A 25,317-nucleotide genomic window follows, 5' to 3' on the forward strand; every position below is an offset into this window, starting at 1 on the left:
ACTGTTCGATTGTAAGCCCTCTCTATCATGTGACCCGGAAGAAGAATGATTTTAAATGGGGTCCTGAGCAACAACAAGCCTTTGAGCAAATTAAACGTGAGATAGTTCATGCAGTAGCCCTCGGACCAGTCCGGACCGGGCCAGATGTCAAAAATGTACTGTACACCACAGCTGGAGAAAATGCTCCTACCTGGAGCCTTTGGCAGAAAGCCCCAGGGGAGACTCGAGGTCGACCCCTTGGTTTTTGGAGCCGGGGGTACAAAGGATCTGAGGGCAGCTATACCCCAACTGAGAAAGAGATACTGGCAGCCTATGAAGGGGTTCGAGCTGCTTCGGAAGTGATTGGCACTGAAGCACAGCTCCTCCTGGCACCCCGGTTGCCTGTACTGGGCTGGATGTTCAAAGGCAGGGTCTCCTCTACACACCATGCAACTGATGCTACATGGAGTAAATGGGCTGCACTAATTACACAGCGTGCTCGAATAGGAAATCCCAGTCGTCCTGGCATTCTAGAAGTCATCATGGACTGGCTAGAGGGCGAAGATTTTGGAATGTCACCAGAGGAGGAGGTGATGCGTGCTGAAGAGGCCCCACCATATAACGAACTGTCAGAAAGTGAAGAACAGTATGCCTTGTTTACTGATGGGTCCTGCCGTATTGTGGGAAAGCATCGGAGATGGAAGGCAGCCGTATGGAGTCCTCGGCAACAAGTTGCAGAAACTGCTGAGGGAGAGGGCGAATCAAGTCAGTTTGCCGAGGTGAAAGCCATCCAGCTGGCCCTGGACATTGCTGAACGAGAGAAGTGGCCAGTACTTTATCTCTACAGTGACTCATGGATGGTGGCAAATGCCCTGTAGGGGTGGTTGCATCAATGGAAGCGAAGCAACTGGCAACGCAGAGGTAAACCCATCTGGGCTGCTGCACTGTGGCAAGATATCGCTGCCTGGGTGCAGAACCTGGTGGTGAAGGTACGCCATGTAGATGCACATGTACCCAAGAGTCGGGCCACTGAGGAACACCAGAACAACCAACAAGTGGATAAAGCTGCTAAGATTGAAGTGGCTCAGATGGACTTAGACTGGCAACGTAAAGGTGAATTATTTTTGGCCCGAAGGGCCCATGACGCTTCAGGCCATAAGGGCAGAGATGCAACATACAGATGGGCCCGTGACCGAGGGGTGAACTTAACAATGGACACTATTGCCCAGGTTATTCATGACTGTGAAACATGTGCTGCAATTAAACAAGCCAAACGGTTAAAGCCTCTCTGGTATGGAGGACGATGGCTGAAGTACAAATATGGGGAGGCCTGGCAGATTGACTATATCACACTCCCACCAACCCGCCAAGGCAAGCATCATGTGCTTACCATGGTGGAAGCAACCACCGGATGGCTGGAAACATACGCTGTGCCCCACAGCACTGCCCGGAACACTATCCTGGGCCTTGAGAAACAGGTTTTGTGGCAACACGGCACCCCAGAGAGAATTGAGTCAGACAATGGGACTCATTTCCGGAATAACCTTATAGACACTTGGGCCAAAGAGCATGGCAGTGAGTGGGTATATCACATCCCATACCATGCACCAGCCTCTGGGAAAATCGAACGGTACAATGGGCTGTTAAAAACCACACTGAGAGCAATGGGTGGGGGAACTTTCAAGCATTGGGATACACACTTACCAAAGGCCACCTGGTTGGTTAACACTAGAGGATCGGTCAATAGAGCTGGCCCAGCCCAGTCAGAACTTTTACATATTGTAGAGGGGGACAAAGTTCCTGTGGTTCACATGAAGAATTTGCTGGGGAAGACAGTCTGGGTTATTCCTGCTTCAGGTAAAGGCAAACCCACTCGTGGGATTGCTTTTGCTCAGGGACCCGGATATACTTGGTGGGTAATGCAGGAAAACGGGGAAGTCCGATGTATACCTCAAGGGGATTTGATTTTAGGGGAAAACAGCCAATGAACTTAATTGTGTGCTGTTGCCTGCTATGTAATACTTTTAGAGACCATCAATTAGATGTTTTCAGGTTACCAGCGACTGGCCCTGACTTCCCTCCAATCGTCATCCCAACAGAGAATGAATTCTGATAGAACCAGACAAGTTCTGCAGTGAAGGAACAATCATCACCAGCAGGCAACAATCCAACACTGCACACAGCTTTTCCTGCCCTGAAAAGACTGTTACAAGGGATGGAACCTGACATCATGGACCGAATGGACTCAGCAGCTTTATAAGGACTGGTCTATGCACTAAGAGTGTACTGAGATAAGACTGATGGTATACTGAAAATGTGGGATCTGAGCAAAATGTGAATGGTATGGAATAAGGGGTGGATACTGTCCTGGGTTTACCAGGAGCTGTTTTGCTCCTTCTTAGTAACTGGTGCAAGCTCTGTGTTTTGACTTCCAGCCTGGGCAGAGAGCTGATAACACCGATTGTTTTTAATTGTTGCTAAGTAATGTTTATTCTGGCCAAGGACTCTGTGAGTCTCATGCTCTGCTGGGGATGAGGGAGGCCAGGAGGAAGCAGAGACAGGACACCTGACCCAAACTAGCCAAAGAGGTATTCCATACCACAGCACGTCATGCCCGGAGAGGGAACTGGGAGTTACCCGGAAGGGGCAGGCTCTCTCTCTCTTCGGGGGGGTCGAACTCGTTCGGCGGTGGTATCGTATTCTCTTGTTATTTTCTCTTATCAATATTATAATTGGTGGTAGCAGTGGTGATTTGTGTTATACCGTAGTTACTGGGCTGTTCTTATCTCAACCCGTGGGAGTTACATTCTCCTGATTTTCCTCCCCATCCCTCCGGGAGTGGGGAGGGTCGGGGGGGGGGAGTGAGTGGGCGACCTGTGTGGATTGGTTTAAACTACGACAAAAGGAAAGGTTAAAATTTGGAATAGTTAATCCTAATGCAGGTAATAAATACTACACCTGTGCACAAAGATGTATTACACCAGGAACCAGGGTAGGAGATCATGCTTGTTTAAATGCCACAGATGTAGGTCACCATTCAAATTGCAATCACACTATTAATATAGATGGTATCGTAGTTCAGTGGTGGCCCATTCCTAAAGGGAAAGGATGGTATTGGTTATGTGGAGAAAATGCTTATAAGACTCTAGCCCCCAACTAGAAGGGGGCATGCACCTTAGGTGCTGTAATACCCAATTTTGCTAAACAGATTAAGCAAGGGTTTAACCCTATTATTGAACAGCACACTGCATTTCATAGTTTTTTAAGAGGGTGAATTCCATCTTTGGGAATAAGTGAAATATAAATTATAAATATCTCAGCAACCATAGAGGAAATGGAAAATAAAAACATTGATATAATCCAGGCAGAACGAGAGATAACTAGCCTATCTAAGGTGGTATTACAAAACCGAATGGCACTAGACATGTTATTGACATCACAAGTAGGGGGTTGTTCCATAATCAGTGAAAGTTGTTGCTCCTATATCGACCAAAGTGGCAGAATTGAAACAGATCTGGAGGAAATTTGGAAACAAACTAAGATATTTCATGAAATGGCCATGGATGACACCTCCTGGGGTTTTTAAAAAAATATGGAAAGGGTTAACTTCATGGTTACCTGATCTCTCCTGGTTGAGGCAACTGGTTGCAGGTATATTGGTGTTAATTATTTTAATATTGATTACTTGTGGTATGATACAATGTTCTCTCTGGTATTGTAAATGCTATGATAAATTATGAAGACTGGAAAAGGAGTGAAATTAAGCACCAAGTAAAAACGGGAAATTATTTCAAAAGACTATTGATGGTAATGGTAATATATAAAATGTTGCAAAAGAATTTGCAAAAGGACAGAAAAAGGGGGGATTTGAAACAAGGGGGACAGAAAATCACAAAATGGAATATATAAACCTTTAGAATCAGTTTTAAGTAATGTTAAGTTTGATGGCTTTGTAACAGTAGCAATGGAAAATTACTAAAGTGTAGGATACATAGAGAAAAAATAGAGTACAGCTAGAGATCATACTGAGAATTCTCACACAAGGTAAATTGTTATAGTTGACATAGTTTTAAGAAAAACAGTCTAGAAAAACAGGACATAGGGATAAGGAGTATCTGGGAACGGCAGGTGTCCAGGATGGGTTACAGCTAAACTAACTGATAAGTAGGAGGATAGGAGTCTCTGGTGCTAATGAACCAATTAAACTGGTATAAACATCTACTGCGCATGCTTCAAAGGCTGCCAGAAGTGATGAAGATTGTTGGAAGAAGTAAACGACCCTCAGAGACCACCACCACAATTCTGTACGCATGCGGGGAGCTTTCTGGAAAATAATGTAATCAATACGTAGCCTCATGAATATGTATGTATGCCCAGTGACTATAAAAGGACAGTGTGTGTGGCAACTGAGGAGACACACATTAGGAGGAGCTATCCCCCGTGTCTCCCGGCGCCGCAATAAAGAATACCTGCTTGTCAGCTTGAAAACTTTGTTGGCAAATTTGTTCCTGGAGTTTTCTCCGAATCAGAGGATAGGAGGATTATTATGTCTCCTGTGCTAACGAACCAATTAAACTGGTATGAGCATCTACTGCGCGTGCTCCAAAGGCTGCCAGAAGTGATCAAGATTGTTGGAAGAAGTAAACGACCCTCAGAGACCACCACCACAATTCTGTACACACGCGGGGAACTTTCTGGAAAATGACGTAATGTATGTATGCCCAGGGACTATATAAGGACAGCTTGTGGAGCAACAGAGAGACACACGTTAGGAGGAGCTATCCCCCGTGTCTCCCGGCGCCGCAATAAAGAATACCTGCTTGTCAGCTTGAAAACTTTGTTGGCAAGTTTGTTCCTGGAGTTTTCTCCAAATCACTACCAAAACCTTGTCATTTAAGCCCAGTACAAGGGATGTTGTCTATTGGAGGCAATACACAATGTGAGAATTTACACAGCATCATACCTATTTTTCTGCAATGCATCAACATCTAATGGCCACTGTGATCCCATATATCCCTGTAATCGTAATACATGCAAACCTGCAACTCAATTGTACCTTTTGTAACATCTGAAATTACTGTATAGTTGTATTCCCATTCTACCATTTACATAACCAGTAATATTTGGATCTAATACATATACTGGTCATAGCCAGCATGGGCTCACAAGGGGAAAGTCATGCTTAACTAAATTTCCTTTTATGACAAGGTCACCCTTCTAGTTCACCAAGGGAAACCAGTAAAGGGGTGGTATTTTAGCAAAGCTTTTGATACTGTCTCTCACAGTATCCTTCTGGACAAAATGTCCAGCACACAGCTAGGTAAGTCCATAAACCGTTGTGTGAGCAATTGGCTGATGGAATCATAGAATCGCCTAGGTTGGAAAAGACCTTTAAGATCATCAAGTCCAACCTTCACCCCAGGACTGCCAAGTCCACCACTAAACCATGTCATTGAGGGCCTCACCTACATGGTTTTTGAACACTTCCAGGAACAGTGATTACACCACTTCCCTGGGAAACCCATTCCAATGCCTAACCACCCTTTCAGGGAAGAAATTGTTCCTAATATCCAATTTAAACCTCACCTGGCACAGCTTGAGGCCATTACCTCTTGTCCTATCACTTGTTACTTGGGAGAAGAGACCAACCCCCACCTTACTACAACCTCTTTTCAGGTAATTGTGGAAAGCTATAAGGTCCCCCCTGAGCCTTCTCTTCTCCAGACTAAACAACCCCAGTTCCCTCAGCTGTTCCCCATCAGACTTGTTCACCAGACCATTCACCAGCTTTGTTGGTCTTTTCTGGACCCACTCCAGCATCTCATTGTCTCTCTTGTACTGAAGGGCATGGATGTGAACACAGTATTCAAGATGTGGCCTCACCAGTGCTAAGTACAGGGGAGTGATCACTTCCATAGACCTGCTGGCCACACTATTGCTAACACAGGCCAGGATGCTGATGGCCTTGTCTGCCTGGGCACAAGCTGGCTCATATTTAGCTGGCTGCCAATGAGCACCCCCAGGTCCTTTTACACTGAGCAACTTTCTAGGTGATGTGTTGGGTTCAAAGTTATAGTAAATGGAGTTAATTAAAGCTGGTGATTAGTCACCAGTGGGGTTCCCCAAGGCTCAATTTTAAGGCCACACATCTTTTTTCCTCTACATATCATGCAACCGATGCTACATGGAGTAAGTGGGCTGCACTAATTAACACAACGAGCTCGAATAGGAAATCCCAGTCATCCAGGACTTATAGAAGTCATCATGGACTGGCCAGAGGGCAAAGATTTTGGAATGTCACCAGAGGAGGAGGTGATGTGTGCTGAAGAGGCCCCACCATATAATACTGTCAGAAAGTGAAAAGCAGTATGCGTTGGTTACTGATGGGTCCTGCTGTATTGTGGGAAAGCGTTGAAGACGGAAGGCAGCCGTATGGAGTCCCCTATGACAAGGTACAGAAACTGCTGAAGGAGAGGGTGAATCGAGTCAGTTTGCCGAGGTGAAAGCCATCCAGCTGGCCTTGGACATTGCTGAACGAGGAAAGTGGCCAGTACTTTATCTCTATACTGATTCATGGATGGTGGCAAATGCCCTGTAGGGGTGGTTGCAGCAATGGAAGCAAAGCAAGTGGCAACGCAGAGGGAAACCCATCTGGGCTGCTGCACTGTGGCAAGATATCGCTGCCTGGGTGCAGAACCTGGTGGTGAAGGTACGCCACGTAGATGCTCATGTACCCAAGAGTCGGGCCACTGAGGAACATCAGAACAACCAAGAGGTGGATCAAGCTACTAAGATTGAAGTGGCTCAGATGGACTTAGACTGGCAACATAAGGGTGAATTACTTTTAGCCCAGTGAGCCCATGATACCTCAGGCCATCAGGGCAGAGATGCAACATATAGATGGGCTCGTGATCGAAGGGTAGACTTAACAGTGGACATTATTGCCCAGGTTATTCACAACTGTGAAACGTGCTGCAATTAAGCAAGCCAAGTGGTTAAAGCCTCTCTGGTATGGAGGATGATGGCTGAAGTACAAATACGGGGAGGCCTGGCAGACTGACTATATCTCACACTCCCACCAACCCGCCAAGGCAAGCACCATGTGCTTACCATGGTGGAAGCAACCACCAGATGGCTGGAAAGCCAGCAACAGCAGAACTGTCCTCTGGTCACCATCAACTGACCCTGACTTCCCTCCAATTATCACCCCAACAAAGAACAAACTTACTTTGATGAAACCAGACAAGCTCAACAGTGACCAGACGAGTTCAGTGGTGTCATCAGCAACAACCCAGCACTACACACCATCTCTCCTGCCCTGAAAGACTGTTACAAGAGATGGAACCTGACATCATGGACTGGATGAATTCAGCAAATTTATAGGGATTGGTCCATGCACTAAGGAATGATAGAGTTTAGAGATTTTGTGTGTGTAGGTATGTATATATATGTGTATATATATATATGAGACAAAATACATTTTAAAATATGGGATCTGAGCATGACGTGAATGGTATGGAATAAGGGGTGGATACTGTCCTGGGTTCAGCTGTAGCAGTCATTTTTCTCCTTCTGAGGAGCTGGTGCAGTGCTGTGTTTTTGACTTCAGTTTGAGAACAGTGCTGATGACCGGGCAAGACATGAAAAATGTGCTTTACACCGCAGCCGGGGAGAATCAGCTGTCTACATTGCCTGTTCTCTCAGAGGATCCTTCTTTTGTGGGGTTACTGAAGGTCGAAGAACAACAATTTCCAATTGCGACCACAGCAGTGCACTGGTGACAATATTGCACCAACCAAGATTCCGTTATTCCCATCCATGAACTCATCCATTGACTGGAGAGCCAAGGAGTGATCAGTAGGACGTGCTCACCCTTTAATAGCCCCAATTTGGCCAGTGCAAAAGTCTAATGGAGAGTGGAGACTAACAGTAGACATTCATTTGATTTTCCTCAGTATCCCACTGGGAGTATGGGGTGGAGAGTAAGTGTTGGGGAGGGAGTGAGCTATTGGCTGCATCGTTCTGAGTTACCGTCTAGGCTTAAACCATGACAGATGCACATTTAGAAAAAAAGCTACCTGGTTATTCAACATTAGGCAATCTGCCAACTTGTCTGGCCCAGCCCCATTGAACTTTCACGTACCATAGATGTCACCGAAATTTGGGAGAATAAAACTCCTTAACACCAATGGGCTGCGCCAGGAAGGGCAGTGGCAGATTTAAACCGGGCATCATCGACCATTACTGGTCAATTGCTGAGGTGAGTAGCTCAAGAGAGGATGCCTTCCAACACCTGAACGGGGGGAAGCTCAGCGTCCAGGAGCCTCAACTCAGAGCAGCAAGAGCCATCGAGGGAACCTCAACAGGACTTGCCCAGGAGTCGGCAGCTCAGCAGACGCGAGCAGCTGACTCACAGGGGGCGGAGCCAGGAGGGACAGCACCAGCCCTGAGTGGTTAAAAACCCGCCCCAGGGAGCGCGAGAGATTAAAAGCGTGGTGTAGCAGTTTGTGCGGGTAGGTGAGCACTTGCCTTATAACCAGGGCCCAGTCTGGGAGTTCTGCTCTGGCTGTCCCGGTGGTGGACAGCATAGGCACCCAGACAGAGCCGATGAGAGGGGAGGCTGCAGCGCAGAGAGTGCCTGCAGTGTAGGAAGTGCCTGCACTGGTCTCTTGAGGTGAGGGTGCACAATGGACAGGGCTGCACTCGGTGCTCCCTGGTGGAAGTCCTCCCGCAGCAGATGGCTGAGCTGCAGGATGCTGTCAATAGGCTAAAAGATGTCAGGGAAGCTGAGAGGAAGCAGGGCTGCTTGCTCCAGGCCCAAACTGTGCAGGGGTCTCAAGCATCCATTGTAGCTCATGGAGGAAAGAAGGAGGCTGTTAACCCAGGAAGATGGGAAATAGTAACAACAACAACAACAAAAAAACCAACTCCAAAAAAACAACAAAAAGAAGGAGGAAGAGGACAACTAAAAGCAAGGGGCTTCCTCCTAAATCTGATGTCCCCACCCAGAACAGCTTTGCAGTTCTGCAGGGGGCTAACAAGGAAACACACTTGTAGCATGAACAACCGGCTGATGCACTGGTAAAGAAGATCACTACTGGTGCTGCCAGGAAAAAGCGGAGGGTCATAGTTGTAGAGGACTCTACTTTGGGTCAGGCCGACAGATGGGTGCCTCTGTGCCTTTCAGTCTTGAGGGAGGTTGTCCTGGGTTCAGCAGTAGCAGTCATTTTTTCTCCTTCTTAGGAGCTAGTACAGTGCTGTGTTTTGATCTTTTGGCCTGGGAACAGTGCTGATAACGCCGAAGTTTTTAGTTGCTGCTCGAATGTTTGGTCTGGCCAAGGACTTTCTGAGCCTCGTGCTCTGCCAGGGAGGAGGGGAGGCCGGGAGGAAGCAGAGACAGGACACCTGACCCAAACTGACCAAAGAGGTATTCCATACCACAGCACGTCATGCCCAGGATGTAACTGGGAGTTACCCGGAAGGGCTGGTTCACTGCAGGGTTGGACGAGGTATTGGTCGGTGCTTGGCTGGGGGGAGTGGGGCGAGTTATTGGTCGGCTGGTGTTGAGGTGTTGTATTCTCTTCCCTTGTTATTTCCTTTAGCATTATTATTATTGGTGGTAGCAGTACTGATTTGTGTTATACCTTAGTTACTAAACTGTTCTTATCTCAACCCGTGGGAGTTGCATTCTTTTCGATTCTCCTCTCCGTCCCTCCAGGAGCAGGGGGAGGGCAAGAAGGGGGGGAGTGAGTGAACGTGGTTTGTGGTTGGGTTTAAACCACGACAGAGGGGTGTTGCCTACCAGGGGTACAGATCAGGGATGTTGCAGAGATGCTGCCTGCTCTAGTAAGGCCCACTGACTATTACCCACTTCTAGTGATCCATGTGGGTGCTAGTGATATAGACATTAGTAGCCCAGAGAACATAAGGAAGGACTACAGAGCCCTGGGAGAGGTGGTTAGGGGCTCTGGAGCTCAGATTGTCTTTTCATCAATTCTCCAGGATAAAGGGGAGGACCTTAAAAGGCTAGGAGGATTGGTCAAATTAATAAATGGTTAGAAGGGTGGTGCCATTGTCAGGGGTTTGGGTACCTAGAACATGGGACTCAATTTGGGAGGCCAGGTCTAGTGGAGGCTGGTGGAGCTGGTCTGACAACGAAGGGGAAGAGTGGTTTTGGTAGGAGGCTTGCCAGACTGGTCAAGAAAGCTTTAAACTAGATGTGTTGGGGGAAGGGGACATCATTCCATCCCAGCACTCCCAGTCAGTTGCCAACACCTATAATAAATGCTCAGAGCAATGTAGAGATATTCCAGCTGCTCCAGCCAATGAGATGGCTTCATTTGGAGCTCGTCTCAGATGCCTCTATACAAACGCCTGTAGCATGGGGAACAAGAGGAATTAGAGATGTGTGCATGTCTACGGGGGTATGATATAATAGGTATCACAGAAACATGGTGGGATGGCTCCTGTGACTGGAGTGTTGGAATGGAAGGTTACAGGCTCTTTAGAAAGGACAGGCCCGGCAGGCGGGGAGGGGGAGTTGCCCTTTATGTTAGGGATAGGCTGGAGAGTATGGAACTGCCTGGGAACAGGTGATCAGTCAACAGAGTGTTTGTGGGTCAGGGTTAAAGGGAAAACAGCCATGGGAGACATTACTATGGGGATCTGTTACAGGCCACCTGATCAAGGAGAACCTGTGGATGAAGTGCTCTATAGACAGATAGGAACAGCTTCAAACTCGCAGGCCCTTGTTCTCATGGGGGACTTCAACCACCCTGATATCTGTTGGAGGGACGGTACGGCCTGGCACAAGCAATCTAGGAGGTTCCTCGATTGTGTGGAAGACAACTTCCTCCTGCAAGTAATAGAGGAGCCGACAAGGAGAGGTGCCATGCTTGACTTCATGCTCACCAACAGGGAAGTGCTGGTTAGAAATGTGACGCTCCAGGGCAGCCTTCATTGCAGCAATCATGACATGGCTGAGTTCAAGATCCTCAGGAGAGTGAGAAGAGTGTGCAGCAAGCTCACTGCCCTGGACTTCAGGAAAGCAGACTTTGGCCTCTTCAGGAACCTGCTTAGTAAGGTTCCATGAGATATAGCCATAGAGGGTAGGGGGACCCAAGACTATTGGCTGATATTCAAGGATCGCCTGCTACAAGCTCAGGAGTGTTGTGTCCCAACTAGAAGGAAGTGCAGCAGGAGGGCCAGGAGACCTCCGTGGATGGATAATGAGCTGCTGAGGAAACTTGGAGGGAAAAATGAGGCCTATAAAAGGTGGAAGCAAGAACAAGTGGCCTGGGAAGAATACAGGGATGTTGTCCAGGAAGCTAGGGACCAGGTTAGGAAAGCTAAGGCCCAGTTAGAATTAAACTTGGCTAGGGATGTTAAAAATAACAGGGAGGGATTCTCTAGGTGCATTGCAAATGAAAGACAGACTAGGGACAACGTAGGCCCCCTGAGGAAGCTCTCGGGAGAACTGGCTACACAGATTTGGAGAAGGCTGAGTTTCTGAATGACTTCTTTGCCTCAGTCTTCACTGGCAAATGCTCTGACCACACCACCCAAGTGTCTTGGAAGGCAGAAGCAGGGACTGTGAGAATGAAGACCTTGGGCCCACTGTAGGAGAGGATCAGGTAGTACACTCCTAGTTAGAATGATTGGTTAGTGATTTGCTTATAATTATAATATCTGTGGTGTCATTCTCATCTGCTACTATGCTTGTGTGGGGGAAGGGTCTTCACTTGAAAAGGGTCTTCTCAACCTATGGGTGTGCTTTTTAGTATTATAATAAAGGCAGTTTACTTCAGGTTACCTTAAAAGTAAGTTTTGTTGCCAAGTTGGCTGCCTAGATTTCTACCTTGCCAGGTTGTCAAATAACTTATCCTATATACAGTAGACCCTAGGTGCTTTGGTTATGCTCTAGAGAGTAAGGACTAAGGCTAACATGTCACAGAGAACAGGGACTTCAAGCAACACAGCATCTAATTTCTAAGCTAACATAGCATCATGTGCTAACATAGAGGCTAACTTCTTAAATCAAGATGTTTTTATATATAACTGCTTCATAATCAAGCACAAAATATTGAAAGATTCAGTAAAACTTAAGATAATCTGCAACATTTCCCTCCTTTGAAAGTTTTGAAAGTCATCTCAGTACTTTCATTTTAACATATTTTATATTTTTTTCTTACTTTTTGGTGGGAGTCATTATATGTTAGTGGGAGCCTTTGGAATTGATTATTGTTCATCTTGTTGTCTAGCCACTGCTTAGATGATCATTCAATTGAATGCAGTCTTGCTGTTTGTCATTTTAAATAATAGTAGATCAAAATATTCATTAGAAGAATTATCAACAAGAGTACTGCAGTGATAATCAGTGACTTTATCCACAAACTCAAATTCCATCCTACTCCCTCGAAGATTTTATATATCCAACTTTCTTTTACGTTTTGTTAAATCTTTTGATTACTCTTTTCTACCTTTTCCAATAAGTCTAAGTCATGTTCCACATCTTGTTTCACATTCAGAATGCGTATGCAACAATGATCAATTCTATCTTTCAAGTATTGTTGTGGTTTAAACCCAGCCGCACAGCTTGTCCACTCACTCTCCCCCTTCTTTCCCTCCCCCTAATCCTGAAGGGATGGAGAGGAAAATCAAAAAGAATGCAACTCCCATGGGTTGAGATAAGAACAGTTTAGTAACTAAGGTATAACACAAATCGCTACTGCTACCACCAATAATAATAATGATAAAGGAAATAACAAGGGAAGAGAATACAACACCTCAGCACCAGACGACCGATAACTCGTCCAACCCCACCCGACCAAGCACCCACCAATCCTTTGTCCAACCCTCCAGTGCCCTAGCCCTTCCGGGTAACTCTCCGTTACATCCTGGGCATGACGTGCTGTGGTATGGAATACCTCTTTGGCTAGTTTGGGTCAGGTGTCCTGTCTCTGCTTCCTCCCGGCTTTCCCTCCTCCCTGGCAGAGCATGAGGCTCAGAAAGTCCCTGGTCAGACTAAAACATTTGTGTTATCAGCTCTGTTCCCAGGCCGAAAGTCAAAACATAGTGCTGCACCAGCTACTAAGGAGAAAAATAACTGCTACTGCTGAACCCAGGACAAGTATCCACAAACTCCATGTTCTTTAAATAAGAGCAAATCCAAAGCTCTTCTATTTTGTAAAGTCATCATTGAAGTTGCCTGTAATTGTAAATTCAAATCCTTAAATCCTTTCCTGGTTGCATTTGCTAGTTTTTCTACTTGTACAGTTAGGATATATACATTCCTTGTTATTATATATTGCTAAAGGAGTCAGCAAAGACTCCAAAGCCCAACCAACTTTCATTCTGTTGAAGGTTCATTCCATTCTTCATCTATTTCTAACCTCTTCACCCTTTCCAATTTTAAATGTTCTAATGCTCCTCTAAAAGGAGTTCTTTTCCAGATTGGACATAGAGTCGGTATGCCTAATGTTATTTGTCTTACTTTACCATCTAGAGGTAAATGAGTTGTCCATGTTCCATCACTCATTGTTCACACTAAGTGTCCTGGTGTCTGTAATACAGATCTTTTGCAACTGAATATTGTTCCTCTTCTGGTTATGTATGTCTCATTAAATCTTAGATAATTCCTAAAGCCTCGACATAAACATCCATATTTTAAAGCAGCAGCTAAAGGAGGAATAGCTTGGATTGCCATATCAGTGATATTACAATTATACATTTTCTCACACTTCCACCAAGATACTAAGCTTTCCTTTTCTAGTGATGAACTACTCCTATCATTTACATTTGGAAAGGTTGCAGAACTCACTACATCCCAAATAAAACACCAAGGTGCTTTAGCCATGAATTGAAATTGAGATAAAATGGCCATATTCCAAACAGAGTCCCAATTTGTCTCACACTTATATATCTGACTTGTTTCATTACATTCCCATTTCATAATCATTCAACTTACATTTTTCTTTCTGTTCACCCCACATTTTTAAATTTCCAATACTGATAAAAACATAATTTAATAATTTCTCACAGTCAGCCTGATTACCTGGGGATTTCCTTAGTTTCCAAATGGTGCCATTCAGCCACAGGTTTTTGTTCACAATGTATAGTTTCATTTTTCCTTAAAATTGTCAGATTCATAGTTAAAATCCCCCATGTTAGTGATTCACCTACTGCTCTTGGAATTGGTAAACAAGCAGTAATTTGTGACACGCTTTGCAAATTAGCTAAATCTTTGATTAACCCTAACATCAAATTTTCATCCTGTGTTTTTCTTGGGAGATATATCAATTGGTCTGTTTCTATTTGCCTTATATTTCTTATTTCTTTCTTCCCTATCTTTTTCACAGTTCACTTGCCATCTCATCAGGATTAAGGTCTAGAATTTGAGTAGAATTACATCCCAGTTTAATATATTTCCATTTCTTACAAATTCTCCATCTGGTTCAGTTTTTACCACAAAACTGGCTCCCACTAACATCCAAATCTATATTCATTCTCCCCAGATTTTAAAAGAATACACAAAATTAGATATATTTCAGAGTATACTTTGAGGTCTTATCGTCCCCGTTGACAATTTTCCATAATAGTGGGGCTTTCTTCACCCTAGCATAGTGTATCCGTGCTTCTGATTCAGCTATCTTGATGGCAAAAGAGCCAATGGGAGAGCCTCAAGCCATTTCAAATTAGTTTCCTGATATATTTTACTAACCTGTCTTTTCAATGTTTGTTTCATTCTTTCTACTTTTTCACTGGATTGTGGCCTCCAAGGCATATGTAAGTCCCAAGTAATTCCCAACATTTTACTAACATGCTGTACCACTTCTGCAATAAAATATGGACCTCTATCCAAAGATATTCCAATAGGCACCCCAAATCTTGGGATAAGTTCCTGCAATAGCCACTTAATGACTTCTTTTGCTTGATTGGCCTGACAGGGAAAGGCTTCTGGCTATCTGTCATGGTTTAAACCCAGCCAGTAACTCAGAACCACGCAGCTGCTCGCTCACTCCCCCTCTTCTCCCCCCTGCACCACCCACCCCCCCCCCCCACTCCCAGAGGGATGGGGAGGAGAATCAAAAGAATGTAACTCCCAGATGTTGAGATAAGAACAGTTCAGTAACTAAAATATAATACAAAACCACTACTGCTGCCACCAATAATTATAAGGGAAATAACAAGGGGAGAGAATATAAAACTAAAAGGGGAAAGGAAAAAAACTACAATAAACACACATGATGCACAATACAATTGTATACCACATGCCAACCAATACCCACACAGCCTGACTCAAGCAGCGATCTGGGCCTTCCGGGTAACTCCCCCCAGTTTATATACTGGGCATGACATGCTGTGGTATGGAATACCCCTTTGGCTAGTTTGGGTCAGGTGTCCTGTCTCTGCTTCCTCCTGTCTTCTTGTGGCCCTCTTCACTGGCAGAGCATGAGACTGAAAAGTCCTTGATCAGAGTAAGCATTACTTAGTAATAACTAAAACCATCTGTGTGTTATCAGCATTGTTCTCAGACTTAAAGCCACAGCACTGCATCAGCTACTAAGAAGGAGAAAAATAACTATTACAGCTGAACCCAGGACACCATCCTGCAAAAGTGTCAACCCCTACCAAAAGGTACCAATACCTATTTTACTGGGGTTGTGTCGTGGTTTGAACCCAACCACAAACCTCGTCCACTCACTCCCCCCCTTCTTGCCCTCCCCCCTGCTCCTGGAGGGACGGAGAGGAGAATCAAAAAGAATGCAACTCCCACGGGTTGAGATAAGAACAGTTTAGTAACTAAGGTATCACACAAATCACTACTGCTACCACCAATAATAATAATGATAAAAGAAATAACAAGAGGAAAGAATACAACACCTCAGCACCAGCTGACTGATAACTCGCCCCACTCCCCCCAGCCAAGCACCGACCGATACCTCGTCCAACCCTGCAGTCCCTCTACCCCTTCCGGCTCACTCCAAGTTACATCCTGGGCATGACGTGCTGTGGTATGGAATACCTCTTTGGTCAGTTTGGGTCAGGTGTCCTGTCTCTGCTCCCTCCCAGCCTCCCCTCCTCCCTGGCAGAGCATGGGGCTCAGAAAGTCCTTGGCCACACCAAACATTCGAGCAGCAACTGAAAACATCGGCGTTATCAGCACTGCTCCAAGGCCAAAAGATCAAAACACAGCACTGCACTAGCTCCTAAGAAGGAGAAAACTGACTGCTGCTGCTCAAAACCAGGACATTATCCACCCCTTATTCCGTACCATTCACGTCATGCTCAGATCCCACATCTTCAATATGCCATCACTCTTACATATATATATACATCTACATATACACAGAGAAAAAGATCATTTCTTAGTGCATGGACCTATAAAGCTGCTGAGTCCATCTGGTCCATGATGTCAGGCTCCATCTCTTGTTACAGTCTCTCAGAGCAGGAGAGGCTGTGTGCAGTGTTCACACTCGTGAATAACCTGGTCAATAGTGTGCATTGCTAAGTCCACCCCTCGATCATGAGTCCATCTCTATGTTGCATCTCTGCCCTGATGGCCTGAAGTGTCATGGCCCACCAGGCTCAAAATAATTCACTGTCCCCTTCAGCAGTTTCTGCAGCTTGTTGCTGGGGACTCCATACAGCTGCCTTCCATCTCCAATGCTTCCAAAGCACTGGAGGGGCCCAGTGGACCAGATACTCGCTCATGCTGTCCCACACACCCTGCCACTCATGGCTGTCCAGCCTTGGGGAAGATCTCTTGTTCCTCCCATATTGTGGTCTAACCCCAGACAAGAAGCAAACCTGACTCTGCTTAACTTCTGAGATCAGACAAAATGGTCGTGGGTAGAACACACTCTGTGTGTGTGCCAACATGCTGATCCCCATCACAATCAGCAGGCAGGTCCCAAGGGTACCCAAAGGCCATTCAAACCCTTCAGAACTCTCAAATGGTGCTGCTGTGCTTGTTCCTGGGGCTGGTGGAGCTGCTGTGCTTGCCGGCTCTCCCACCACCAGCTTCTCTCTTCCTGGGTGCAGCTCTTCCTCCTCTGCCCTGCTGGGAAATGCTGCGTGGGCTCCCGCATCCTCCTGCGGCTCTGCGGGCGGCTTCCGAGGGACGCTCTCGGCCGCCACGAGGCTCGGCTCCTCCGCGGGGCTGGGCTCTGCCGCGGGGCTCGGCTCCTCCGCGGGGCTCGGCTCCTCCGCTGGGCTCGGCTCCTCCGCGGGGCTCGGCTCCTTCGCCGCCTCCTCCCGCTGCTCAGCAGCCGCCTTCCTCCCGGCCTCGGGCCCCGCTCCCGCCGCCGCCTGGTCCCCGGGGCCGCTCTCCCGGGCCGCTTCGGCCGCCGCCGGCTCCCGGGGCCGCTCCCCCTCAGCTCCCCGCAGCTTCACGAAGACAAAGGCGAGGACGAGGGCCAGGATAGTGAAGAGCAGCGGGACGGCCCGGTACAAGTCCACGGCCACGTCCATCTCTCCCTGCTGCTGGAGCCCACCCGTATTACAAGCCATTGCCATAAAGTACAGTGAAACAAAAACCTTAGCCCAAGCCCCACACTTGATAAACACGAACACAGGGAATACCGGCTCTATGTAATGTACTACATTCTGAAGTGCTGAGAGCAAGAGAAACAACTTTGAGAGCCAATAAATCAGCACTGTGATGACTATTAATCTGATCATCTCTGTCGTTATCTCAACCCTTCGTGCCCCACGTTGGGCGCCAAAACAGAACTGTCGTGGTTTGAACCCAACCACAAACCTCGTCCACTCACTCCCCCCCTTCTTGCCCTCCCCCCTGCTCCTGGAGGGACGGAGAGGAGAATCAAAAAGAATGCAACTCCCACGGGTTGAGATAAGAACAGTTTAGTAACTAAGGTATCACACAAATCACTACTGCTACCACCAATAATAATAATGATAAAAGAAATAACAAGAGGAAAGAATACAACACCTCAGCACCAGCTGACTGATAACTCGCCCCACTCCCCCCAGCCAAGCACCGACCGATACCTCGTCCAACCCTGCAGTCCCTCTACCCCTTCCGGCTCACTCCAAGTTACATCCTGGGCATGACGTGCTGTGGTATGGAATACCTCTTTGGTCAGTTTGGGTCAGGTGTCCTGTCTCTGCTCCCTCCCAGCCTCCCCTCCTCCCTGGCAGAGCATGGGGCTCAGAAAGTCCTTGGCCACACCAAACATTCGAGCAGCAACTGAAAACATCGGCGTTATCAGCACTGCTCCAAGGCCAAAAGATCAAAACACAGCACTGCACTAGCTCCTAAGAAGGAGAAAACTGACTGCTGCTGCTCAAAACCAGGACAGGTTGTTCTGAAAAAATTCTTTGCCAATAATCTCCTGGTTCCATTCATGATTTCAATATTCCCATTTGAATCTTTTTCTTTATAAGTGGATTGTTTTTCAAACATAATTCACATTTTCCAGCTGTCATTTTAGTTATTTCTAGCATTTTTACTGATACTATGTGTTTCTTTAAAAGTGCCACTAATGCTTCTCCTCCCCAATGACATTCTTTATGTTTTGTCTGTATTACTTGCCTCATTATAAGAAGTGGGATTACTGCTTGGCCTTGTGATGTCACCCACCATCCTGCCAAATTCTTTCTTGCATTTAGCAACTTTCATAATTTCTTGTCTTCCTCTGAATATTTAGGTTTCTCTCTTGGTAGAGCTATGGTTTTAGTAGGGATTAATGCCGTTTGGAAGGCATCTCTTTTTGCAATCCTCCTAGCTGTTCTGTCTGCCAATTTGTTTCCTATATTTTCTTTTGTATTTCCTGACTGATGTGCTTCACAGTGCATGATTGCCACCTTAATTGGTTTCTGGACTGCTTGTATTAATTTTAAGATTTCTTCTTTGCATTTAATACTTGTTCCCTGGGAGGATAATAATCCCCTTTCCTTCCACAGGACTCCATGAACATGTACCACATCAAATGCATATTTTGTATCAGTCCTAATATTCACTTTCTTCCCTTCACTTAGTTCTAATGCTCTCACCAGGGCTATCAGTTCTGCCTTTTGAGCTGAAGTAGTACAAGGTAAAGAATTTGCTTCTATAACAGAATTCTCACTAGCCCCTGCATATACTGCATATCAAATTCCATCCACCACAAAACTGCTACCATCCATGTATAATTCCCAATCAGGAACATCCAGCAGTCTACCCTTTAAGTCTTCTCAGATGGAACAGACAAGTTCAGTGGTCATCAGTCATGTTATAATTGCCCTTCTTCCTGCACAGAGTTTAAAAAGACTGAAGGGTTAATCAAGTTAGTTGTTTTCAAAATAACATCATCTTGTTCTGTCAAAATCACTTGGTTCTTTCTGCTAGGGGATAACCAATGATCCCCCTTTTGTTCTAAAACAGTAATTACCATGTGTGGTGCATATATGTGGGAATTGCCGGGAGACGAGCTCATCAGATGATGACCAACAAGTCTCGTTTATTGCTAAGCAGATGGATACTTATATACCTTGCTTGCATGTTTATAGTTTGCTTACAGAGAGATTATTGGCTTATAGCTTTTACATGTTACAAGATCATTGGTTTATAGCTTCTACATGTTACAAGATCATTGGTTTATAGCTTCTACACTTTTGCAGCTACACCATGCACCCCCCCACCATCCTCCTTCTCATGCACTTATCACTTAGTGGCCTTGGCTGTGATTGGTCATAGTATGTTGCTGTTTGCCGGTGTCCTTCATTTCCTCATTATCTGGCGTGAGAGGTTTGCACCATGTTCTACACAGATGTCTTGTTTCAGCTCGTTGATGGGAGCGTGACCTTTTGACCTTTTTCGACAAGCCAATCCTCCACAATTCCCCCTTTTTCTTTATAAAGGAATAAGGACTGAGTCAGGAGTCGTTGTAAACAAGCAGAACAACATTGCAAAGCATAACAAAGTAACAAACCCCCTATAATTATGAGACCTATAACGGCGAAGCAGCTTGTAAAGCAAACGTATATGCAGCTCTATGAAGTGAAACTTCTAAAATCAGCTAAATATTTCTGAAGCGCTATAAGCGGGTTACATAAAAGCTAATTTGACAGACTATACAAAAGTCTTTGTTTCAGCTAACTCTGGTGAAGATGCCTTATAGACTGACAACCACCACAATATAATTCTACTGTAGGGTCACACTGATGACAAAAACTACAGAGTTATCAAAGCACTTGTTCTATCACCAATCTCAGTTGTACCACTATATGCCTGTGGCCATGGACCGGATCTAGGAGGGCGACCGTGCTCAACGAAAGCTCTGTGTTGATTAAGGAGTTAAGTTCTTCTATTAGTGGCTGTAGCGCTCGGCGCAAGCAACGCTCCTCCCGGGTCTGCGAGTCAGGGTCCATACACTAGCTTGGAGACGCCGTCACTGGAGCTTCTGCAGCAGCCGGTCTTAGTCACTTGGATGGTACCCACAAGGGTCCTGCAGGAGCACAAACACAAACATAACCACGGCCCAGACATATTACTTCTGCCGGTCCCTGCCACAAATCTATATTAGGATCTCGATAGTACGCCTTAAAAGAAGGCTTTATCTTCTGTTTGTACAAAGTGCTTAATAACCGCTGGAGTTTGTTCATCACCAAAGATGCATAAATAATTTAACGTAATTTCACCCATATAATCAGCATCGATGACACCTGGAACAATGAATAATCCTTTCAATGCAGATGATGATCTCCCCAGTAGCAAGGCTAGTCTCATAGATTCTTTTAACAATTCTGGACCTAGCTGGACTTGAGCCTCCTTAGTGGAGAACTGTCCAGTTCCCATCAGGTGTTGTAATTGCACCCCAATCAGGGGGTCTCCCTGGCCTCGCTGAACTGCAACTGCCTCTTGACAGGTTTTCTGCCAATACATGTTCCATAACAACAACTGCAAAGGGGTGAGGATTAATTTCACAATACTTTTAATATAACAGCAAATCTGTTCCCCAAATATATGACAACATCTGCCTAGTGGGTTCAAACTGAATGCCTGTAGAAATAACAGTTTGCCTTAACTGAGATAGCAATTTCCAATTTAAGGGAGACATTTTAGCATTTACTGCCTGACCTTGAGCGTTAATCTGGTACTTAACAGGAAAGGCGAGAATCTTTTCCTGCAACAATCAAAATCATTGTTTGACAGAGCCTCTCTCTGAATAGATTTCCAATCTATCACCTGGATTCGCATTTGTCTACCTGTGCTCTGCAACTTTACCTTCCTTTCTTCTCTCCCGCCACTTTTTTTTTTTTTTTTTTTTTCAGAAGTTGTTCACTCTGCTTTGCACGGCTACAAACAGCAGCCTGCTCGGCAGCAGCTACAGCTGCCTGCCTGCTTCAGCAGCAGCCATAAATACCTGTCAGCAACCACACTTTTGCATTAACCCTTTCTTGCCTGAAATGTTAAACCACTACCTGTTAAAAACTTTTACATGAACACGATAACAAAAAAATACATAGAACACCATCTGCTCTCATCACACACACACACACACACACATACGTATGCATATGGGATCCTACAAGCACATTTCACACAACTACAATATTTGAAACACAAAATCCAGACAATCATTACTCGCACTATAAAGTCCCACGTACAGAACGTGGCACAAGGACCCTGTGAAGACTATCAGGAAACCAGCTCCAACAAGCATCATCGCAGTGTGAGGTGGCAGGCTCAGCCCTAGCGAGCGTCCCCGCAGAGGCTCTGCCTCCCTCACATCGCATGAGGTTTGGGCTTTTATACTGATCAAAATGCACACTCATTCTGACACAGGTGGCCAGTCTATGTCAGAAGAAGTGGCCAGCAATATCTATAAAGGTTTCCAAGCATCAATAGAATCATAGACATTTGCTAACTTCTAGTAAATGAGTATCACAGACAGACTGTATCAAATGAGTTGTATATGGGACCCCAGCTCCACGGTCTGTCACAGTCCGCCACAGTCCTCCCAATACCTCTGATAAGGGCATACGAGAGGCCTTCCCACCGCGGGTCTTGATCCAGCACATACATCACAGGGAAAGCACACAATACATCTGCATCCCACACCCATCTCGCTTCTCCCTTTACAGCTGTCCATTTATCATGAGGATCTGGGGGATATAAATTAGGCTTCTTTTCCGGCTCCATGTCAAAAGGATCATCCAGGTCAGCATCAGAATTAACAGGCGTTAGAACTTCAGGAGCAGCAACAGCAGCCTGATGAGCACGCACAGGCTCTTTCTTGGGGTCAATAGGGTCCGGGTCAAAAAGAGTGTCTTCATCTCTGTCTTCAGACTTTGCAGCCGCGGTGGCAACTGGCAGAAGCTCAAGGGTGGCCAGGGGTGGGGGGGGGGGGGGCGGGACACTGGGTTCCATGATCTCACTTTTTGACTTTAACATCTCTAAAATAGTTCTCCAAATGACCAACAAATGTTTCACAGTGTCACTGCCTTCCGTGGCTGCGTTCTTCGGAGCTTTCCCGATCCCTGCTGTCTTCCCAGCCTTTTGTTTTAACAGGGTATTATATATAGCTTGCCAAATCTTATCTCCAAATTTTCGCCATTCTGCTAATTCATGGACAGTGTGAGGGTTAACAAAACATCCCTTAGACTGTCCATAAGCTAACAGTCCCTGCAGGTCTTTCTGCAGGTCGATCCCTTTAACCTGCCGCTTTTGTAAGAAGGCAGTAAATAAATCATATGCCGCTTGCCTTTCCATACCTTTAGCGCGCTTGTTGCAGCCCCTTCAGGTTTCGGCGGCGCGTATCGGCCGGGCTCATCTATACGGTCACCCAGGGTCCGGCGCTTAAAATCTTGAGATCTTGGCGCTTTGACCGTCCTGTGGCTGCGATCAGGACCCGAGCACAACTTACGTCGTCCCACCGTGGTGTTCGAGGGATCACGTCGGGGTCACCATTTGTGGGAATCGCCGGGAGACGAGCTCATCAGATGATGACCAACAAGTCTCGTTTATTGCTAAGCAGATGGATACTTATATACCTTGCTTGCATGTTTATAGTTTGCTTACAGAGAGATTATTGGCTTATAGCTTTTACATGTTACAAGATCATTGGTTTATAGCTTCTACATGTTACAAGATCATTGGTTTATAGCTTCTACATTTTTGCAGCTACACCATGCACCCCCCCACCATCCTCCTTCTCATGCACTTATCACTTAGTGGCCTTGGCTGTGATTGGTCATAGTATGTTGCTGTTTGCCGGTGTCCTTCATTTCCTCATTATCTGGCGTGAGAGGTTTGCACCATGTTCTACACAGATGTCTTGTTTCAGCTCGTTGATGGGAGCGTGACCTTTTGACCTTTTTCGACAAGCCAATCCTCCACACATATACTGTTATTGTCCTTCCCGAAGTTAATTTTTGAGCTTCTTGTATTAGCATCACTGTAGCGGGAACTGTTTAGATACAAGTAGGCCATCCTTTACTTACAGTGTCTAGTTGTTTGGAGAAACACCCAACCAATCTTTTCCAACTTCCTATTTTCTGAGTCAGCACCCTGAGTGCTAGATGTTGTCTTTCATGAAGAAATAGCTGAAAACTTTTGCTTAGGTCTGGAAGTCCCAATGCTGGTTTTAAGTTCAGAAAGACCTTTTGCTGTTCTGGGCCCCATGCAAATGGTACAACCTTTTGAGCTTCATATAGCAGCCTTGCAATAAGAACGTAATTCATTATCCAGAAGCGACACCATCCGGCCATTCCCAGAAATGCTCTTAATTCATAAACATTTCTAAATTTGGGAATACTGCAGATTGCCTCTTTACAGTGTGTTCCCAGTTATCGTTATCCTTTTGAAATCTCAAAGCCCAGATATATTACAGTTTGGCTTGCTATCTGAGCCTTATTTCTAGACACTTTGTACCCATTTAGTCCAAGAAAGATTTAAAGGTCTATTGTTAACTTGATACAGGTCAGTGTCTCTTCTGTAGCAATCAAGATGTCATCCTCGTATTGTAGAAGCAGATGTCCAGGTTTATATTCTGTATCACTTGGCTTCAACCGTTCCAGCTCTTTCGCCAACTGGCTACTGAAAATGGTCAGACTATTCTTGAATCCTTGCGGCAGTCTTTGTATTTTTCATCCTGTTTGCAGATTTTTCCACTCTAAAGCAAATAATTTTTGGCTTTCCTCCTCCAGGGGTATACAAAAGAAAACATCCTTTAAATCAAGCACTGTAAAGCACTGATGATCCTATCACAATGCTGTTAAAAGTGTATATGGATTTGCAACTACAGGGAGTATGTCTAACTATTTGATTTATAGCCCTTAAATCCTGAACTAATCTATAGTCACCTGAAGGGCTTTTTTTACTGGTGAAATTGGAGTATTATATTCTGACTCACAGGCTTCAAGAATCCCAAACTTTATGAATTTATCAATCAATTTTTTAATTCCTTGTCTAACCTCTGGCTTGATTGGATATTGCTTGATTCTCACTGGTTTTGCCTGTTCTTTCAGTTCTATCTTTTTTACAGGTTGTGCTATCTTTGACTTACCAGGTATTTCTGTATTCCAGATTATAGGTATAACAGCCTGATCTACCTCCTGTGGTATTTGTTCCTTAACTTTCTCCTGTCTCATCAATATTTCCCATCTTTGATTCTGGTATTTTTAAAAGAATTTCTCCTTCAAATACTAATTGTGCATTTAATTTGGACAATAGATCTCACCCCAACAAAGGTATCGGACAATCTGGTGCATACAAAAATACATGTGTAATTACCTTTTTTCCAACTTTCAAATCTAGGGGTTGAAGAAATGGACTATTTTCTTGCTTCCCAGTTGCTCCAACTATACTGGCCATTTTATTTCCTAATTTTCCTTTGCAAGTGTTCATAAGATGCTGTGTCCATATCTACTAAAAATTCAACCTTATCATCTCCCAGCTTAATTATAACCAGAGGCTCAGCTGGGGTCCCCTCTGGTCCTCTTCAGTCATCTAGGGTCATCATCCTTGCAGCTTCTTGCTGACTTGACTTTAGGGCAGATTTTTTTCCAATATCCCTCCTCCCTGCAATATGCACATTGATCTATCCCTAGAGGTGCATTAGGTTCTCAGTTAACAAAGTTTTTAAAACCTCCTCTTCTTTTTCTTTCATTTCTTTTCTTTGTTCCTTTTCCTTTTCTCGATTGTAATAAACTTTCTAATCAAAACTTTTATGTATTGTAGAGGTGGATAAAGTTTCTGTGGTGCACATAAAGAATTTGCTGGTGAAGACAGTCTGGGTTATTCCTGCTTCAGGTAAAGGCAAACCCACTCGTGGGATTGCTTTCACTCAAGTACCTGGGTGCACTTGGTGGGTAATGCGGGAAGATGGGGAA

At 45.3% G+C, this 25,317-nt stretch overlaps 1 protein-coding gene across 1 annotated transcript; it reads right to left on the reverse strand.

The window, feature by feature from the left end:
* Positions 1-15,875: 15,875 nt before the first annotated feature.
* LOC136004398 (uncharacterized) lies at positions 15,876-23,291 on the reverse strand. Its single transcript, XM_065660847.1, has 2 exons — positions 22,699-23,291; positions 15,876-20,429 (listed from the first exon to the last, which is right to left on the reverse strand). Exon 2 carries the CDS (start codon positions 17,659-17,661, stop codon positions 16,567-16,569), a length of 1,095 nt encoding a protein of 364 aa, XP_065516919.1. The 5' UTR covers positions 17,662-20,429; positions 22,699-23,291; the 3' UTR covers positions 15,876-16,566.
* Between the last annotated feature and the right edge of the window lie 2,026 nt (positions 23,292-25,317).

The sequence above is a fragment of the Lathamus discolor genome, chromosome W, assembly GCF_037157495.1.
Source record: "Lathamus discolor isolate bLatDis1 chromosome W, bLatDis1.hap1, whole genome shotgun sequence".
NCBI lineage: Eukaryota > Metazoa > Chordata > Aves > Psittaciformes > Psittacidae > Lathamus > Lathamus discolor.

What these genes read in the sequence shown, in the direction of transcription:
- LOC136004398 (XM_065660847.1), bottom strand. Translation starts at nt 17,661, where the DNA reads ATGATCAGATTAATAGTCATCACAGTGCTGATTTATTGGCTCTCAAAG.